This window comes from Podarcis filfolensis (genome assembly GCF_964270895.1).
Source record: "Podarcis filfolensis genome assembly, chromosome: 1".
NCBI lineage: Eukaryota > Metazoa > Chordata > Lepidosauria > Squamata > Lacertidae > Podarcis > Podarcis filfolensis.
This window is the reverse complement of record NC_139604.1, coordinates 15,915,544-15,935,665: the sequence shown is the minus strand read 5'-3', so window position 1 is coordinate 15,935,665 and position 20,122 is coordinate 15,915,544. Positions and strand designations below refer to the sequence as shown.

The 20,122-nt window shown below is 42.2% G+C and overlaps 1 protein-coding gene and 1 long non-coding RNA gene across 7 annotated transcripts in view; one reads left to right on the top strand and one right to left on the bottom strand.

Moving 5' to 3' along the window:
* Nucleotides 1–18,981, top strand: part of HECW2 (HECT, C2 and WW domain containing E3 ubiquitin protein ligase 2) — a 192,929-nt gene extending 173,948 nt beyond the window's left edge. For 4 of the 6 annotated variants that reach the window (XM_083626115.1, XM_083626116.1, XM_083626117.1 and 1 more), the window contains 8 exons: nucleotides 869–1,021; nucleotides 2,904–3,002; nucleotides 4,192–4,321; nucleotides 5,923–6,069; nucleotides 7,865–7,979; nucleotides 10,380–10,465; nucleotides 13,084–13,196; nucleotides 17,155–18,981. In XM_083626115.1, the coding sequence (XP_083482241.1) occupies nucleotides 869–1,021; nucleotides 2,904–3,002; nucleotides 4,192–4,321; nucleotides 5,923–6,069; nucleotides 7,865–7,979; nucleotides 10,380–10,465; nucleotides 13,084–13,196; nucleotides 17,155–17,266 (955 nt within the window). In that variant the 3' untranslated portion in view covers nucleotides 17,267–18,981. Of the gene's footprint in view, nucleotides 1–868; nucleotides 1,022–2,903; nucleotides 3,003–4,191; nucleotides 4,322–5,922; nucleotides 6,070–6,127; nucleotides 6,370–7,864; nucleotides 7,980–10,379; nucleotides 10,466–13,083; nucleotides 13,197–17,154 lie in introns of those variants that run through there. The other 2 variants (XM_083626119.1, XM_083626120.1) reach the window with 2 other exon arrangements.
* Nucleotides 1–20,122, bottom strand: part of LOC310743842 — an 887,199-nt gene that overhangs the window by 858,501 nt on the left and 8,576 nt on the right. The window lies entirely within an intron of this gene.

The following is a 20,122-nucleotide window of genomic DNA, read 5'->3' as shown; positions in this document are numbered from 1 at the left end:
ACCGTATCTTCTTTAATCTCCTTGGGTTATGAGCCCATGAAGAACGGCAAGACACTGAACTTAGCTCACTGCTGTTTAAGTCAGATAATCTCTTCAATGTGTGTCCACTTAACTGTCATCTGGGAAGTGAATTTCCTTATGTTTCTGACAGTTCAGGATTACTGGCCCTGATAAACAAAGGGTCTAAGTGAGTTGTAGCTCCCTTAACAAAATGCAGAACCCTGAAGGAAGGGGAGGGGGAAATAAGTCAAGTAAAATGACAGCATCAGAATAATGTCAGTTTATTCTTAAAGGAAAAGACATATTGTGAAATTGCAATATTAGTTCCATTGTGCAAAGGTGCAATGTGGCGATTATTATTTTCCATTTCCAGCTTTGATCTGCTCAAGGCAGCACATACTTAGTTCTCCTTTTTCCCATTTCATCCATACAACAACCCTGTGATGTCGGTTAGGTTGAGAGCGAGTGACTGGCTCATGATCATCCAGTGAGTTTCATGGCTGGCCCAGAGCTCTTAGAAGAACCGGAGATGTCCAAAATAGAATTTAGGAACAATGCGTTATTTTTCTTCTGAATTGAAGTGCAGTTGAGCCAGCCCCGTGCATGGACAACCATCGAATAGACAACATTATACAATCTCTGCCTTTATATGGGAGGTGTAAAATTCTCCTATAATGCAAAATTCTCAAGTGGAAATTAGGAACAATAACCAAACTTAGCAAAATGTTAAGTAATATAAATGGTAATTAAATAAAACATTCTTTTCTGAAAGTATCATGGGAAGTAGTCTTACAGAGAATATAGGTTTAAGATGTGTTTTAGTTCATTCTTGTATAATAATGATTTTGTTTTGTTTTGTTTTTCAAAGGCTGGACTACAGTGGACCTTCACGGGAGTTTTTCTTCCTGGTATCAAGAGAACTCTTCAACCCATATTACGGCTTGTTTGAATATTCAGCCAACGATACTTACACTGTGCAAATAAGCCCCATGTCTGCCTTTGTGGACAATCACCATGAATGGTAAGAATGATGAAACATTATTATTAATGTCTACCCATAGAGCCCTAATTTTGACATGTGTTTATTTAGTTGCATGAATAAGGTCCCCCGAAAGAGCTGTACACAGGGCCCTGTAGACCATAAATCCAGGACAGAGCATTCCTAGATTTCCAGTTTTCTGCCACCTTCTGAATTTCAATCTTTCAGTGTGGGGGAAGATCCCCAAAACAAACCCCAATCCATCAGAACACAAGCACAAGCAGAAATCATGGCTTATCTTTTGTCTTTGATCAGCTTCTCGGACTGAGGTGCTGTTCTAAAACTTTCATTCTTTTTAATTCACCAGTGAAATTTGCAAATGTCCCCCCCCCGTGTTAAATGTTGCTCTTGTTTCTTGCATGTTCAGTGTGGGGATCAATAAAAAGTTGTGGTTTCGGGAATGACTGGTTAGTGTTTTACCAGCTCTATGGGGATCCACATTTGTATTAGAAAGCAAACAGCCTGATAGCTGCAACAGAAAGCCACTCTGTCAATTCGGATGCAAAAATAGCATTAAACACAGAATAAAGTCGGCCAGAAAGAGATTTCAATCAGTGTTTACTGCCTCTCATTGGGCCGAGCCCTTTCCATTAATACAGATTAGGGAATTGGGGGAGGGGGTAGAAAGAGTGACCCATTTTCTTACGCAGGAAGAAACAGTGTCATTCCCAACACTATTTAGGACTATTCTGCATTAGGTTTTGTGTTTTGTTTTGTTTTTAACTACGGGTCCTGTGTAGTCTGAGGCATATTTCAATGGGTGCCATAAGAATGTGATCTGATATTTTTAAGCAAAGAGGTTGATGTGTTGTGAGTTATGTTGTTTTACGCATGATTAAAAATATATACAGTGCTTTTTTTCTAAAAAAATAAATTTAGGGGTACTCTCATTTTCCTACTCATATTGAAATACTGCCCCTCAATTAGATTAGATTAGATTAACAAAACGTTTAGGGATATGCATATATGCATACCCCCAGAAAAAAAGCACTGTGTGTGTGTGTGTGTGTGGTGTGCCTGAGTTATGCTTTTTGCACAGTAAATAAATAAGTAAATCAGACCCCTGCAGGCAGAGTTATAGTGGCTTAAGGGGACTGCATATATGTATCAGTTGGCTTCCACAAACTTGAGTATGCAGCTGTTGCTGTAGGTCTTCCTGTTGTCTTATAATATCTCCCCAATCCCTGGGGCTATGAAACTGCTTTTTCAAGGTTTTTGTTTCCCAGGATCCTGTTGCTTTAACAAGCTGCATGTTGGTCAGAGATCCAAAAGGTGAAGCATTTTCTTCCACCTACACCTAGGAGCATAGAAAGCTGTCTTAATACTGAGCCAAACCATGGGTCTAACGAGCTCAAGGTTGTTGACACTGACCAGGGCCGGACCTCTCCCCAAGCCTGCAAAAACCTTCACCTCCCCCATTTTTAAAAAACTGTTTTTGCAGTTGCTAAAGGCCCAAAAGCCTGGCCAGAAAAGTCTAGCACCTGCCTGCCCAGTTGAAGTTACTTCAGCCATGGAGTGACACATATTGAATAGAAAGGATATTTCCCCCAGAATATTTTTCCTAAGAGTTTTCCTCTTGCTCTGAACTTAGGCTAATCCTAAATATCGATGTGTCATCTATCCTCAGTGGCTGCATTTCTTGCCATTTCTTAATTTTTTCGAAGGATGACCATTGCATAAAGGAGCTTAATGAAGTGCTCATTCCTAAGGACCACATGGAAATGTGATGCCAAATGATTCCGCGTATTAACTGAATGTTTTTTTAATAAGCATATTTAAGGGGTTCTAGTGGATAGTGCTGTAAAGGCTCTTCACTCAACAACAAAAATAAGCCCGACCTGCTCTCTTAATTTCTCTTACGCAGGTTTAGGTTTAGTGGTCGAATCCTGGGTCTTGCTCTAATACACCAGTATTTATTAGATGCCTTCTTCACACGACCATTTTATAAAGCCCTCCTCAGAATGTGAGTATGAGTCTTTTTCATGGTGAACCTTCTGTCAATTTCTTGTCCACAAAATAGGTGTCTAATTATAAGCCCAGTTAAGGCCTGCTATAATGATATTGATTGCTAATGAGATCATACAAATGCTTTATCATCAAGAGGTAAACCTCGGTGGATGCAGTTGACAATTGAAATATTTTGTTTCTTGCATGAATCCTTACCTTGTATTTTGGTGTGCATAATCTTGGTATGAATTTACAGTTGCAGTGGAACCTCGGTTGTCGAACACTTCGGAAGCCAAACAATTCGAACCCGAACGCCAACAACCCAAAAGTGAATGCTTCCGTTTTCAAACACGTCTTGGAAGTCAGAACAGCTTCTGGGGCGTGTTTCTTCATTTATTAAAAGGAATTTGCTGACTGGCAATTGCGCCTCGTGGTTGAATGGTTTTCCGGAACGGATTACGTTCGACAACCGAGGTTCCACTGTACCATATTGAGCAGGCAAGGCAGTTGGAAGGTAGAAATAAAAGACTTTGCTCCCTGCAGTTGTCTAACCCTTACTACATATTAATAGAGCAGGATTTCTTCTTTCTTTTTCCAGAAATAATTAAATTGAATGCAAACAATAAATTAATTTAGACTGTATAAAATGGTCCCAAGTTGTAGGTTTGGTCATTCGCTTTGCTACAATAGATGCATGGGGGGGGGGGACTGAAAGAGGAAAGATGGATTTTGTTCTGATTTGTGGGAAATAATTGTAGTTATGGGTACATGCAAAGCTGGCATTAATGTCAGCATGATCTCTCCGATCATGGAGGGCTCCGGTTCTAATGATGACCAGTATATCTTTGAGTAGGTAGGTAAATGTGTGCAGACTCGTTATTTTGGTTAAAATCAGCATGGCTGCAAAACAAAACAAAAATTATTTTGTTTAATAAAAAGATTCAAACGAATAAGTTATTTAGGACTTTTATGATTTTAATGTGTACTTTGGGGAAATATATACACCAGTAATTAAATAACTGTTTTTACTATTAAGATAAATTAGTACTTCTAGATTCCTTTGAGCTTAAGTGGTGGCTCTTCGAATGTATCTCTTTGCCCTTTCTAGTATTGTAAGAATTTTCTGTCTTAACTTTTCTTCACACGCTGCCTCTTCCGCCGCTGCTATCATTTCCACTCCTCTAATTTATTCTTGTTTATGTTAGACTGTGTGACCTGAGTGACTTGGAATACCTTGATGAGGAGTTCCACCAGAGTTTGCAGTGGATGAAAGACAACGATATACATGATATCCTAGATCTCACATTCACTGTAAATGAAGAAGTCTTTGGACAGGTGTGCACAATTTTTTTTCCTCTGAAAACTACATAGAAAAACTTATTTTTAGTTTCATTTCTATATTCTCTTCCTATATATATCTCCTTTGTTGAGATGTAATGTCATTGGTGTGTTGTTTCTGCAGGTTTCCTTCCCTCTCGAATAAAAAGCTTTTAATTTTAATGTTCAAAACTCTGTATTACCAGTTACCGGTCCAGCACAGCTTTAAAAGGCTGCCTCTGATACTATATAGTGTTGTGAGCTTCTTGAGGTGTGAAAATGAGCAATTCCTCTTTTATGAAAGTTATCTGGACTCTAAAGTCTCTGCACAGATGCAGCTGAGGTCGGAATTGGACAGATTCATTTGTCTAAAATCAGATTTACAGTGGTACCTTGGTTCTCAAACTTAATCTGTTCCATTCGACTCCCGAAACCATTTGAAGGCGCGGCTTCCAATTGGCTGCAGGAGCTTCCTGCACTCAATCAGAAGCCACGCCGGACGTTCGGCTTCCAAAAAACATTAGCAAACCGGAACACTTCCGGGTTTGCGGAGTTCGGGAGCCAATTTGTTCAGGAGCCAAGCTGTTCTAGTACCAAGGTACCACTGTATTTAGATTGACTGTTGCTCCTTGTCCAAATTAGTAGCTGTTGTTCTAGCATTTAAAGGTAGCAAGTGCAACAGAGAACCACTTGACCCCATTGAGATTTGTAAGAGTTGAGTGCCCAGCTTTGCACTTCAGTCCATTGGGTGTCTCGGTAGCAACTGAGGGTGCCAGGCTTTCTCTTCACCACTCTGGCAGAGCCACTCCATTGTAGAGGAATCCCCAAACTTAGCAGACAGTGGGCAAATTTTCCCCAGGGATTCTTGAAGCTGGGTAAGGAGCTTGCAACTTGAGGCCTGATTCATATGTTACCGTTGAAGTGCCGCTGCCAAAAATAGACATGCATGGTCTGGGCTCCACATCACAGTATCTACCCGGAAAATGGATTGTGTGGCAGCTTCCTATGTCATTGCCAGTGGTGCCAATGCAGACTCAGGTGATTTGAGTTGACCTGCCTAATGGATGCTCAAAGAAGTTGCCACAGTGTTGTTGAGCTCTGAGCACGTGGAGGCATTTCTTTGGTACCTCTTCAGCCTACAGCAGTATTGCTATGAATCAGTATACATAGATGGGCGGGGTATAAATACATTATTATTATTATTATTATTATTATTATTACTATTATTACTATTATTGAATACTTTTGCAACTGTGCTATTAACTTGCCAGGATGGGAAGGAGTGATTTGAAATTTTTCTTTGCATGCGTTGCATGTGACTTCTTGTTGCAGTGTGTGTGTCAATATTAGAAAGCTTCATTTCAATAATCTCTCTCTTTGGAATGTGAAGGCTTGTTTGTATATATCTCTTTGGGGGGGGTTGGGGGGGTTCCTGCTTTGTACTTGATACCACTGGCCCAAGAGGGAGTCTTCAGCTCCTCTTTTTTTAAGCTTCCTGGGTTTCACCACTTCAAATAAGAATCTGCCATTGGGGGAATAAGTACAGCTTGATAATATAAGAAGCTCAGCTTGCAACAGATCCTTCTTCCTAAAGTTTTGGTGGTGGTTTGCCTTTTAAGATTACTGAACGAGAACTGAAGCCTGGAGGTGCCAACATCCCAGTCACAGAGAAGAACAAGAAGGAATATATAGAGAGGATGGTGAAATGGAGAATAGAGAGAGGTGTTGTGCAGCAAACAGAGAGTCTAGTGCGTGGCTTTTACGAGGTAAACCCCCCCAAAAAAACATTCTGATTATGTTTTCAATGTTTTACGTTCCCCGAAGCATTGCACCATTCAGCAGGATTATTCGCGAGCCATGATTAATGCATCTTCCACAACTGCCTAAATTGTCCTGAAAAGCATTGCATTGTCATTGGTACTACTGCATGTGCAGAATTCATCATTAAAGCCGCGGAGTCAAGTAATAAAGGCTACCTTTTGTAAGGAACTGGGAAATGTAATGATCACTATTCGTACTGCTAGCAGTCAGCAACTAATGCATGAGTTGAGGAGCCAATCATTTAGTCTGGACATAGCATTTCAATGTATGTTTAGAATATTGTACTGGGGTTATTACGTAGACTTTTGAGCTGCTCTGAGGCCAGCTCGGTCCAGGATCCTTAAGAATTCGTGCTTGGGAATAGGTCATTGGTCACCAACTCCCTCTTGGACCTATGACCTATTCCCAAGCACAAGCTCATAAGGATTCTGGATATTACCATGGCAAGGACCTTCATCTATCTCTAGCAGTCAGTGGCAATTTGTGCTAGCAGTAACCCTTTCAGAGACCAAGGACCTGCCATCTTGCTGACTCCTTCCTCATCCCCGCCCACCCCCCCCACTATCCACATAATCTGTGCTAACGCATAAAAAAAAACCCCTATTGTTGTAGGATGCAGAAACTCTCAATTTATTAGTGGTTCCTGGGAATCTAATAGCAGTGGAGTAAACCCTGTTTGGGGCACCTTAGTACTTGATGCTGAGGTTGCACTACTGATCTCCTTTATCCTGAAGTTATTTTATTATTCCTTGCTTTATAATTTTGCTTTGCAAATACTGATGGATGGGGGAAACCCCAAGTATTTTTCTTTAAAAACTTAACTGCTTCATCCAGATGTTCCGCACAAAATGATAGCATTATGAGCTTTGGAGAGTGGAGATAGCGTGTGCTTTTAAATGTGCGGTACCACTGAGCTTTGTATATGAAAGGTGCCAGGTTCAGCCGCTGGCATCTCCAGATAGGGCTCAGGAAGATTCCTGTCTGAAACCTTGGGAAACTGTTTCCAGTCAGAGTAGGCAAAGAAGTCGTACCTTGGTTCTCGAATTGCTTAGTTGCCGAACAAATCAGCTCCTGAACACCGCAAACCCTGAAGTAAGTGTTCTGGTTTGCGAACGTTTTTCGGAAGCTGAACGTCTGACGGGGCTTCCGCTTGAGTGCAGGAAGCTCCTGCAGCCAATCGGAAGCCATGCCTTGGTTTTCGAATGGTTCCGCCCAGAACGGATTAAGTTCGAGAACCAAGGTACCACTGTAAGTAAAAGTAAAGGGACCCCTGACCATTAGGTCCAGTTGTGACCGACTCTGGGGTTGCTGCGCTCATCTCGCTTTATTGGCCGAGGGAGCCAGCACACAGCTTCCGGGTCGTGTGGCCAGCATGACTAAGCCACTTCTGGCGAACCAGAGCAGCACACGGAAACACCGTTTACCTTCCCGCCAGAGCGGTACCTTTTTATCTACTTGCACTTTGACATGCCTTCGAACTGCTAGGTTGGCAGGAGCAGGGACCGAGCAACAGGAGCTCACCCCGTCACGGGGATTTGAACTGCTGACCTTCTGATCAGCAAGTCCTAGGCTTTGTGGTTAACCCACAGCACCACCTGCGTCCCTTTTAGGTACCACTGTACTGGTGGACAAATGCCTTGATTTGTTAAGGCAACTTACTATGTTCCTGTACAGTAATGGGCAGAAAATAAAAAGAAACAACAGCACATATCATTTGGCTATGTTTATTTTCTTTCCTAGGTTGTTGACGCGAGGCTGGTGTCTGTATTTGATGCAAGAGAATTGGAGCTGGTTATTGCTGGCACGGCAGAAATCGACTTAAGTGACTGGAGAAATAACACCGAATACAGAGGAGGTGACACCTACTAAAATATACATATGTACATAGTTAGATTACAGTTAGTCTGGCTGGGTGGTCACAGTCTGTATAAACCAGGAGAGGTAAAGCTGCTGTTAGTTCTTTTTTTTTCAAGAGTCCAGTAAACTATTCTAATTTAATTTCAGGCCTTCATCTGTTGCAGTGTAATTTTAGAAAGCTGGTGCTCACACTTTAAGCTTAACTTCAGAGAGCTTGGATTTCTCCCCACTTAGCTTTAGGAATGGGTTGGGCATTTCATCTGATAAAAGAGGTAAAAATTCAAAACAGCGCAGCTGGTGAGACCAACTAGGTTAATCTGGAGATATAAAGGTATGCTCAGCGTTAATTTCTTACAGATGGTAAAGATGGCAAGAGTTGGAAGAGGTTAGGGCTCTCCAGTGAAAGATGAGAAGCCTCCATCTTCAGATTTTCTGTGGCAGATATCTTTTGAGTTTTGACATTTGGAGTTCATTCCTGGCACTTTTGAAAATGATTTAAGGTATCTTAGGGGGGGGGGAACCATTGGGATCAGCTCCTTGATAGAAATCATCTGAGATGTCAGCATGCACAACTGAACACTCAAACATTGGTTTAGAACTCAAATGAAAATAAAGTTATTAAAAATGTTGATGCATTCATATGTACAGCTAGGATTTAAAGTGCTGCTATAGCTAAGCCATACGCTGGCTTCCGTACTTAGGATTGCTCCATTATATATCAGATACATTTAAAACGTTTTCTGATTTCTTGTAATACGTCCACCATTAATGCCTCTTCTGTGCCACTTTAAAAAAGTATTAAACCCTTGAACCATTTCCTGTAAAAATGGGTTGTCAGATATATCTGTCCATTCAAAAAATGGATCTGGTATGACTTTGCTTCGGTACATAATCCCAGAAAGCTTTCACCTTCATTTGTGTTGCCCCATGCTGTTTACAGCTTTTTCATTACCTTCTCTTGTGCTTCTCAGCACCATTATTCTTCCATTTTGCCCCTGTTTTCCCCATCTTCATTTATTTATTGTTTCTCGTGTTCTTCCCAACATCCCACATTTCACACACAGCTAGAATCCAGAATATGAGCAAAACATGCCAATATGTCTTCGCTGTTAGAGCAGACCCACCCCCTTGAAATTTCAGAGACGAAAACTGACATATGTTTCATTCCTCCACCTTTATTCCTTTGTTATGCCTCCTATTCAGGTTTCTTACCTGTACTGTCTCACAACCAGACTTTCCTCTTCTGCACATCTGGTGTATCTACCATGCACAATTCAAAGTGTTGGTGCTGATCTTTAAAGCCCTAAACGGCCTCGGTCCAGTATACCTGAAGGAGCGTCTCCACCTCCATCGTTCTGCCCGGACACTGAGGTCCTGCGCCGAGGGCCTTCTGCTAGTTCCCTCAGTGTGATAAGCCAAGTTACAGGGAACCAGGCAGAGGGCCTTCTCAGTAGTGGTGCCTGTCCTGTGGAACACCCTCCCACCAGTTGTCAAAGAGAAAAATAACTACCAAACTTTTAGAAGACATCTAGAGGCAGCCCTGTTTAGGGAAGCTTTTAATGTTTAATACGTTACTGTGTTTTAGTGTTTGCTGGAAGCCGCCCAGAGTGGCTGGGGAAACCCCGCCAGATGGGTGGGGTATAAATAATAAATTATTATTATCATCATCATCATCTTACACCAGCATCTCCTTTCAGTCCTCTCAAATATCTTTATTTTCAAGGCCAGGAACTGGTAACCTGTGGCTCTCTAGATGTTGCTAGACTTCACCTCCCATCATCCCTGACCATTTTCCATAGTTGCTAGGGTTGATGGGAGTGTGAATCCATCAACAAGTGGAAGGCAGACCCTAGGATTACAGATACATCCACTAAAGTTCGAAGTTTCATGTTTTCAGATACTCAAGTTTAAAATGTGTGTGCCTATAGCAGGTGTAAAAGCTGATGCTTGTCCCCTGAAAAATCTTCGGACGCAGGAGCCCAATCCTTTCCCATTTGCTGTTGCCAAGTATATTCAGAATTTCCAGACTTGGTAACATTGTCAGTGCATTTGTATTTGGATAACTATACTAGAGAACGCAATAAGAAGACATAATCAGTTTTGAGACGAATGCGATAACTGTGCCCAAACCAAGTGAATACTACTATGTCATTATCTGGTGCTTTGCGTAGGTTTTTCCTCAATTGATTAAAAACCTTAATAATCCATGAAAATATTGATTTTCCCATGGCAGGGAGGTTGGAATTGGGATAGTAGTAGGCATCTTTTCTCTGTAGGCTGATTTCGGAGGCCTAAACTTGGAGCCCTGTTAATGTTCGATATGTCACGTGTGGTTTTTTTTTTTTTCTTCTCTGGTAAAATGACCCCAAATGCTTTGCTCTTCATTCTCATCAAACAGGATATCATGACAATCATATCGTAATTCGGTGGTTCTGGGCTGCTGTAGAAAGATTCAACAATGAACAGCGACTCAGGCTATTACAGGTAAGAGATCAATTGTTATGTCAAACTGTCCAATCTAGGTTGATGCAACCGTAACGAAACAAAAAAAATTATTTCATGGCTTAATAGCACACTCGCCTCCCTCTAGACCCCCCCCCCCCGGTTAATAAATGAAATTATAGTTCTAGGGTGTTTTGTCTTCCGGTTTAGAATTTTGATAATCAGGTTCCAGCAGAAGGAGCAAATTAGTGATGCATTCACAGTGGCATTTCCTGCACTTAACAGCTGTTAGGAGTGTAGTGATATCTGTGGCTTGGATAGAAGCTTTGGTCAATCTCACTCCCTCAAATGCTGCTCACTGGAGTTGCTGCTAGTAGAAAACATCTGGGTGTTCTGCTTAGCTGTGGGTTTTTGAAAAGTGATTAAGGAATGACTAAATGTAAACAGAGAAATGTCTGCGAGGAGAACATCAAGCAGAATTCCCCAAGCCAGAAAAGGGAAGTAATGAGGAAACTCACCGGAGCTCCTGGAATAATGCATATTGGAGCAACATAAGGGAAAAATAAGGCTTCTTCAACTACTGCTATGGCTGTTTAACATATGTTTTATACCAACAGTGAACTAGGCTTCTCAGTCTCCTCTGAGACTGAGCCAGTGTGGTGTAGTGGTTAAAAATTAGCTCTTCTTTCCACCTCTCCTCCAACCCTCTCACCCACCCATTCAATTCACTCTCTATTTAAAACCATTTCTTATGAGGCAATAATCAATATTTATATTTATGGACATATTTTAAAGCCGATTGTATGCCTCCTCCAATTGCCTGTGCCCCTGGCGGGGGTCCACCTCGCCACCCCCTAGCTACAGCCCTGGTAATTGCGTATATTTTGTTTGTGTGTGTGTGTGCTTGTGCCAGTGTGATGTAGTGGTTAAGAGCGGTGGACTCGTAATCTGGTGAACCGGGTTCGCGTCTCCGCTCCTCCACATGCAGCTGCCGGGTGACCTTGGGCCAGTCACACTTCTCTGAAGTCTCTCAGCCCCACTCACCTCACAGAGTGTTTGTTGTGGGGGAGGAAGGGAAAGGAGAATGTTAGCCGCTTTGAGACTCCTTCGGGTAGTGATGAAGCGGGATATCAAATCCAAACTCTTCTCTTCTTCTTCTTCTTCTTCTTCTTCTTCCATATCTCCTGTTTCTCTTCAACTGTTGGTAGGCCACACCCACTCCAGAGCCAACTTCCTCAGTCAGGAACCACCTCTCTTCCTCCCCAAGCACCTCTGGGGCCAGTTTCTTTTACTTAACAGTGGCCTTGAGCACCAACTTTACCCACCACCTCAATGATGGAGAGTCCCCAGAAATGCCAAGGGGGCGCATGAAATTAGTCTCGGCGGTTCCCCTCCTTTTCATTAGGCCTTAAGGGACTGGAGTCATAGCATTAGTGCAATTCATTGCTGGCAGCAGATGGACATTAAACTGTCGTAGTAATTGTTGTATTTTTTTCCCTCCCTTATGTGTTGTTTGTGCTTAAATTTGCAAGTTACCTTAGTGACATGGCAAGCTGCCTCCCTGTAGTCACTTCCCATGTTACCCTGGTAATGTAGAAGGTCACCAGCCATGTGGGTTGCCTGAATCAGGCCAAACCTCCATTGTAACTACTGACATGGACATGGGAAATAGTCACATGATCAGCCGCATGGTCTGTGTTTTACATGGTGCAACATGGAAGCTGGTTGTGGCAAAGCAGTTTTGTATGGGCAGCCTTGCTGTAGAGGTAACACTGGAACTTACGTGGGACGGCCGCTATGCTATCGTGTGATAAAATTGATAGCCTAAAATTTCATTGGAACCGTAATTTTATGCAGAAGATCAAAGCTGAGCCCAATAATACTTTAAACAAAATGTCTCTGCATCTGCACAATGAACAAACAAGAAAACACAAGCAAGTAAATTAATGCTGAGTTCAGTTCATGGGGTTTGGACTGTTTGCTCAATGAAATAGAATCAGGCAATCAAAATTTCCCTTCCTGATCCATTGCCAAGATGATAATGTATGCACCCTACAAAAGCAGTACCATATCTTGGCTAGGCAGACTTGTGGAAACAGCTGTTTACCTTCATCAAAGGGCCTGGATATGCCTAGAGGAGATTTCCCTCCTCTTTGCGATAACGGTTGCTGTTCAAACATCTTTTGCATTTTCCTTGTGGCATGGAGGAAACTACTTGAGAAACCCAAGTCAAAAGCCCCCTGGAACTAATTACAGGTCCATCTGAAGACCTGAGTGCTTCTTGTATAGTCAAAGCGTGCCCTGTGCTGATTCTAACAAATGCTGGCTCCAAGAAGTGAACAGCTGAATGCTATGCATGTTTATAGAATGTAAGTCCCACTGAGTTTGTCATCTTACTGGCTCTTGTCCTGTCTTTGAATATGTATCAATAGTAATTGCAAATGTGAAGCGGAATTTGCCTTTTTTCTTCACATACCACTGTGAGTTGCAACTCACAGAAAAACCTATTGATACATATTCAAAGATAGGACAAGTCAGTAAGGGGTGTGTGGGTGGGTGTTGGCCTTTATAACGCAAGAGGCAGCCCCAAACATACACTAGATAAAACTTTTTCTTATTTTCCACAATAATCATTTATGGTGTATTGCTTTGGATTTCAGTTTGTTACAGGCACATCTAGTATACCTTATGAAGGTTTTGCTTCTCTGCGGGGGAGCAATGGACCAAGAAGATTCTGTGTAGAAAAATGGGGGAAGATCACTGCTCTGCCCAGGTAAAATAACACGAGTTTCCTGAAACATAAATCCACTTGGTATTTAATAATTCAGGTTTCTATGGGAAAACCATGCTGTCTTAACTGATAAGCCGAGTTATTTCTATCATCAGCTTTTAGAATTATGGGAACACCTCTTTAGAAGCCAATGGACGGATTGAATGGGAGCTGCCTCAAGAAAAGCTCTGCACCTCAGTTCTGCTTAGAGCTAAACTGAAACTAGTTTTTGTTCTTTTATTCTCAGAATGTGCCCCCATCTTCAGCAATTTTCCGAAATCAGTGCAAGCAACTCTGCTTTGCTTTGATGCAATTCTTCTCTTCTCCCTCCCCCTTTTCTCTCTTTCGTTCTTTTACTTATTTGCCCACATTCCAATTTACTCTTATTAGCTGTGGCAACCCTTAGCAGCCAGGGTTCTACACCTGACATGATGATGTCACAGAAGCTTGTAAACAAAACTATGTGGGTCATCACAGCCACTATGGTTAAAATAGAGTACAAACCAAAGAGACAGAGGAGAGATTGGCTGCATAATAACAGTATTGAGTGATATTTATCATTCCAATGCTCTCTTTGATTTTATTTTATTTTTAGTAAAGCACTCTAGCTGAAACTCTTGAAAGTTTATTTGTTGTTTTTTTTAAAAAAAATCAAAATGATATTTGGTGATCAAATAAGAGTTAAAGCATCTACTATCAAGGGTATGTTATCAGAAGCAATAAAAAAAACACACCAAAGATTTTTGGCAGTATATTAATTACACTGTTTGATACTCTGCCCAAACTTTGTATGATTTTGTAATTCTGAAAGAGATTCTAAATGTTGATGTATCCAAGCACCTGGGGTACCTCTTTCCATCAAATTCACCCATTATGGGCAAAACCAAAAGGGAGAAAGTGCTGCTTTTATAGAGCAAATATAAAGATTTCAGGATATTTGGATGAGAACGATCTGTTGTGGTTTTTCTGGCTTCTTGTATACACTGGTGGGTGTCGAGAGGCCACATTCTGTAGACCACTTATAGGTCTTTTATTTTAGTAAGCGGTGTACAATGTTTGCTAAATAATAAATAAATAACTGCTGTTTTCCTGCATCGCCAAGTCAAAAGACCCAAACAGGCTGGCGCTGCCAGGCGATCCTATCCTTGGCTAATGGAGCTTTCTATTCTGCACAGTGAAAGAATGTGTGGGAAGAGGTAGCAAGCTCACCTCTGGTAACCCAGCAATGCCATGAATATCCTCGGTAGTACTAGCAGCAGGCAACCTTAAGCAAACCATTATCTCTCAGCCTGGGCTCTCCACTGGTGGGAGTAGAAAGAGCAGGTACCTATCTACGTCACAGTTTCAGTGAGAATGGCTGTGGTGAAAGAACTTGACCTTCGCGCAGTGTACGCTACAAAACAAATAATTTTAGCAACCCCCGTGTGTGCGGAGGAAGTTTTCCTGGAGACAAATCGGGTCTTTTTAATGCCCAGCGCTCCTGCTTTGCTGACACTGGGGCCACAACCTCAGCGTGATTTAGAGGTATTTGTAAGTGTGCGAGAGTTTGTTTAAACAAAGCGTGAGATAACAACCCACCCCCATCCGCCCTGCTGCAAAACTTTCAAGGAACGGCGCCTTGATCCCCCTCTAAACCAAGTGACCGTCTCAACCTCAGTTCTGAGCTGAATGAAAAGTGATTTGTTTTTATAAGTTCCCTGGCTCCTTCAGCCCTGGGCTGTACCTGCTTCAAAGGCTTTCCATTGCAAACACAGCGGAGTGCTGGCTTAGGCTGCCTAATATTAAGAGACAGGAAGCACCATTGGGTGTCAACTGGCTCTTCGCTATTACTGTTTAAAATATGGCCTTTTGCGCTCTCGTGGGGCCAGCTCTCTCAGGCAGCAAATATTTTCTTAAGATCTGACCTGCTGAAGCGTATCATCCTCGTAGGTTTCTGGGGTGAAGTAGGGTCATACAATGACGTGGTGAGGGCAGCCATTGCTGTTCACATGTCTGGACCGTTCACATTTAACACACCTGCTTTTTTAAAATAGCTGTATTGGTGAGAGGAACTGAGCCCTTTCCTTGCACTGCATTTTTTCGTACTCCATTGCCCCCCACTTCCAATATGATGATGATGATGATGATGATGATGATGATGATAATAATAATAATTTATTATTTATACCCCATCCATCTGGCTGGGTTTCCCCAGCCACTCTGGGCGGCTTCCAACAAATCACTAAAATACAATAACCTATTAAACATTAAAAGCTTCCCTTCCCCAGCTGCCTTCAGGTGTCTTCTAAAAGTTTGGTAGTTATTTTTCTCTTTGACATCTGGTGGGAGGGCGTTCCACAGGGCGGGCACCACTACCGAGAAGGCCCTCTGCCTGGTTCCCTGTAACTTGGCTTCTCGCAGTGAGGGAACCACCAGAAGGCCCTCGGCGCTGGACCTCAGTGCTGAACGATGGGGGTGGAGGCGCTCCTTCAGGTATACAGGACCGAGGCCATTTAGGGCTTTAAAGGTCAGCACCAACACTTTGAATTGTGCTCGGAAACGTATTAGAGCTGGACCAGCAGAAGATGTCTGCATTGATAAGAGTGCAGAGGATAGGGCCAGCATAGCCATGAGGCAAAGTGAGGCCACCGGAAAGCCTTGAGGCAGTGCTCCCGTGGCTGCCCCGCGCCTCTGTTGCTGGTAAAGAAGTGTTACTGGCACAGATTTGTGGCAAGGTTTCGCCGAAATTGTGGGAGGCCTCACCCCCAAAATCAGCGCTGACACTGGTGTCACTTCTCTGCCCCTTGGTGGAGGCGGCGGAGCGGGGTGGCATTCCTGTTCCACCTCAAGCGGGGAAATGGGATGTGTCGCCCCGGATAAGGAGGATAGAGGGGGTGTGCGTGTACCTGTAATTCGGCTCTCTCCATGCCACTTTTGTTAGGCTCTCCCACTGCTCTTGAAGGTGAGGATGGAGCAGACGCAGGGCCAGGAACTATGGCTGGACCACATCGCGTGTAGTTGGCTTCTTATATATCATGACCAGTGCCTTGTGTGATTCCTTTGAACTTTGCTGCTGGGTTTTATTGCCCATTGGAATGCTTCAGTGATGTAGGAACTCTGCTGAATGGGAAAATATAATAATAATAATAATAATAATAATAATAATAATAATAATAATAATAATAAAAAATAAATAAATAAAATTTTATTTATTCCCTGCCCTTCCCGGTTCAGAAAACCGGGCTCAGGGCGGCTAACAACAAATTTAAAACACTTAATTGATGCAACAAAAAACAGCATAAAATGCAGTGTAAAACATGAATAACAATAAATTCAGAATTCAAAAATCAATTTAGGGGGGAAATCCATCCAATAAACATTGGATGGTCACCAGGGCTAGCTGGCTAAATTAGTCCTATTTGGGCCAGCGAGGAGACCAGGGGAGAATTAGCTGTGGGATCCCAAAGCGGGTAATCTTCATAAAAAGGGAAGGGGGAGGGAAGGAAGGGGAATAAAAGATCAGGCTAAGTTCAAATTGAAAGCCAGGTGGAATAGCTCTGTCTTACAGACCCTGCGGAAGGAAGTTAAATCCTGCAGGGCCCTGGTCTCATGGAACAGAGCAGTCCACCAGATCAGAGCCATCACTGAGAAGGCCCTGGCCCTGGATACTTCATGGATACACGAAGGATCCTTTAGCTATGGAAGAAGTGGAGAGCATATGTTGGGTTCCATCTGCTGTAAGCTCTGCTAACTGGGGCTGATAGAAGCTAGAGTCCAACCACATCTGGAGGTTGGGTAATTCTTGAGTAATTTGGGGCTCCTGCACCCCACATCCCTGCTGTGTTTGTGTGAACAATTCACACAACCAAGTACTAAATCAGGGTATGGCGGGGAAAGCTCTTATTACCAGTTTTTCTGCAGATTTTTTGGTGTAAATTTCTGAATTCCACTCACTTTCCCCCTGCCTCTTGTTCTTCCCCAGAGCTCATACGTGCTTCAATCGTCTTGATCTCCCGCCGTACCCATCATTTTCCATGCTGTATGAGAAGCTGTTGACGGCCGTTGAAGAGACAAGCACATTTGGACTCGAGTAAAACACAAACCGTAGTGCCCAGCATCTTGGACCTTCCGTGGACCATTCCTCAAAGAATACATGAATGCCTGCATTGCATTTCCTGGAGGAAAACTTTTTTTACAATACAGTTTGTGTGATGGAATTTCGTGAGTGAGCAAGGCTAGATTGGGGAGCTCTTACAAGCTCTGAAACATTCACACAAGTACATAACAAGGGATGTGTTCTGTAGGGGGACACCTACAGTTCTCCAATTGACCTCTTTCTTTTTTTCTTTTGACCACCAAACTTTAATATTTGGTATAATTTAAGAATAAAGAGACAGGACAACAAGTGTTGAGCAGCATCAGGGGTACCGCATAAATCTTCCCTATCTCAAAAATGGATTTCACCCAAGTATTTGAACAGAGTTCAAGACGACATACGAAGTTTGGGGGTTTTTTAGCCCACTGCTAAATAGTAGGAAGTCAAATGAAAAATGCTGGTGTGCGTGGTTTTTAATATGATAGAAGTTAATTCCCAATGGTACACTACTTTATGTCATATACAATACAGTACTAAAATATGCTATACCTGCTTTACCTAAGACTTTGAGTGCCTGCATGGTGTGCACCGTAAAGATCAAACTTTCTGGGGCTTAATATGAAGGAAGTTGGCAGCAAGAATGACTTGCAGTTAGGTAGGTTGTACAAATGTATATGCAAATAGTGTCTTTAGCAAAAGATGAGCTACTATAAGAGAAAAATGATTGATTTAATGCTTTATACTGCATGAAAAGTGTTCCTTTTTTAAAAAAACAACAACAACTAGACTTTACCACAGCATATCAGGAAAAAAAACAACCTCTTACACAGTAACTTTTGTTTATTTTTGTAAAATCATGATATTGATTTCCTTAAATTGTAAATAAGAAAATAGAGGACAAACTACCTTTTTTTGAGTTCTTTTCACTTTTCCATGCTTAAATAGATATCGTTCTTGTGTTTGATTCTATAAGCACTCTCAAGGGATACATACATATATAAATATAAATACAAATATATATATATATATATATGCCTTTTATTTTTATAAGGGTAAGATATTCCCGAAACTATTTTTTGCACTGAATGTACCAAAGTCAAAGGGACATTGTGAACTGACTGGCAGAAAACTGCATCACTCGTACAAACCTGTAAGAAGTAGCTGCTTTAAGAAACAGAGCTTTCTTCACAGTGCCATGTCTGTAGATAATATCAGGACTGTGCACATTAAGTAATAATTTTGTAAGGCTCACTACATGTAATGTGTAATATGCATTTATTTCAAATGTATTTTTATTTGTTTTGGTTTTCCTTTTTCCTTTTTCATCCATTAACTAACTTTATGGAATAGTGTTGAATACAGATATTTCGTATTTTCCCTGCAAACATTTTTCTTTTGTACAGCACTCTTACAAGCACTACAGAGGATCTGGAAAAGAAAAGAAAAAAACACACAAGATGGTCAGCACTTAAAAAAGGACGAACCTTCACTTAGGAACCTTCACTCACGTTTAGCAGCGAACCATCTCCAAGATGTAAACTGTTTCTAGTGTCTTTCTAAGCCTGCATTTTCACTGAGTAGTTTTCTTAAACAATGTTTATTAAAATGAAGTACTTTTTTCTATGATATATCTGAAAGCATGAATCCACCATGTCAAACAAGCATTTAATTTCAGAAACATTAAAAGGTTTGAGCCTATTCCTCGCAAGAATCTCCCATGCTGAAGGCCAATTTCATGTGTTGCAGTGAGGAGCATGGTATCCACGGTTTTCCTTTTATTCCCGTGATCATTAAGAAGCAACACGTTCCGCCGAAACAAAAGTTTCTAGGTCCTACTAGCCTAGATGGTACCTATGGCTTTGCAAGTCCTCGCTGTGAGGGAGACAGATCTGAGACTAGGAGTAACCGCAGAGCTTTCTCCCTCTTCACGTTGCTGTTGATGGGTGTTCCACGTATGCTCTTCATAGTTGTCTCTGCTGTGAGAACAATCTCCCGCTCACCTGAAGCCCAGCGTAAAGGTAAAGGGACCCCTGACCATTAACTGGGGTTGCGGCACTCATCTCGCTTTACTGGCCCAGGGAGCCGGCATACAGCTTCCGGGTCATGAGGCCAGCATGACTAGGCCGCTTGTGGCAAACCAGAGCAGCGCAAAGAAACACTGTTTACCTTCCCACCGGAGCAGTACCTATTTATCTACTCTCACTGGCATGCTTTCAAACTGCTAGGTTGGCAGGAGCTGGGACCGAGCAACGGGAGCTCACCCCGTCACGGGGATTCAAACCGCCAACCTTCTGATCAGCAAGTCCTGGGCTCTGAGGTTTAAACCACAGCGCCACCCACGTCCCGTCGAAGCCCAGCATAGCAAAAGTCAAAAATAAAGCCTAGCCTTGCACCCTCTCCGCTTAGAAGCTTGGTTCTGTTGGGAGTGGAGGTGGCAGCTGGTGATACAGGGGTCATCCTGAAAGACAAAAATGATTTTTTTAAAAAAAATTATTTGATTCCCTTAAAAGTTTAGGAAGAGTCTATGAAGCTCCAGACATGTAATTTCATAACGGGTCCAGAATTGGCACTGTGTTTCCAGAGGCCATGGAGGGGGGGGGGGGGAGATGGCTGGCGCCCACTTGTTGGGATACGACAATCTTTTATACATAAGAGGCCAGTATATAATGTTGACATGATCACATAATTCCCTTTCTTGACCCGTTTTGAAAGAGTGGCAGGAACTACTGTTTGGTAGTCTCTCGGAGAGGTTTGCCCTTTCTGGAAGATGAATCAAATGGTTAAAAACCCTTCAGGTCAATGTGCATTACTTTGAATTTACTAAGAAACACCCCCCCCAAAAAAAAATAATTCA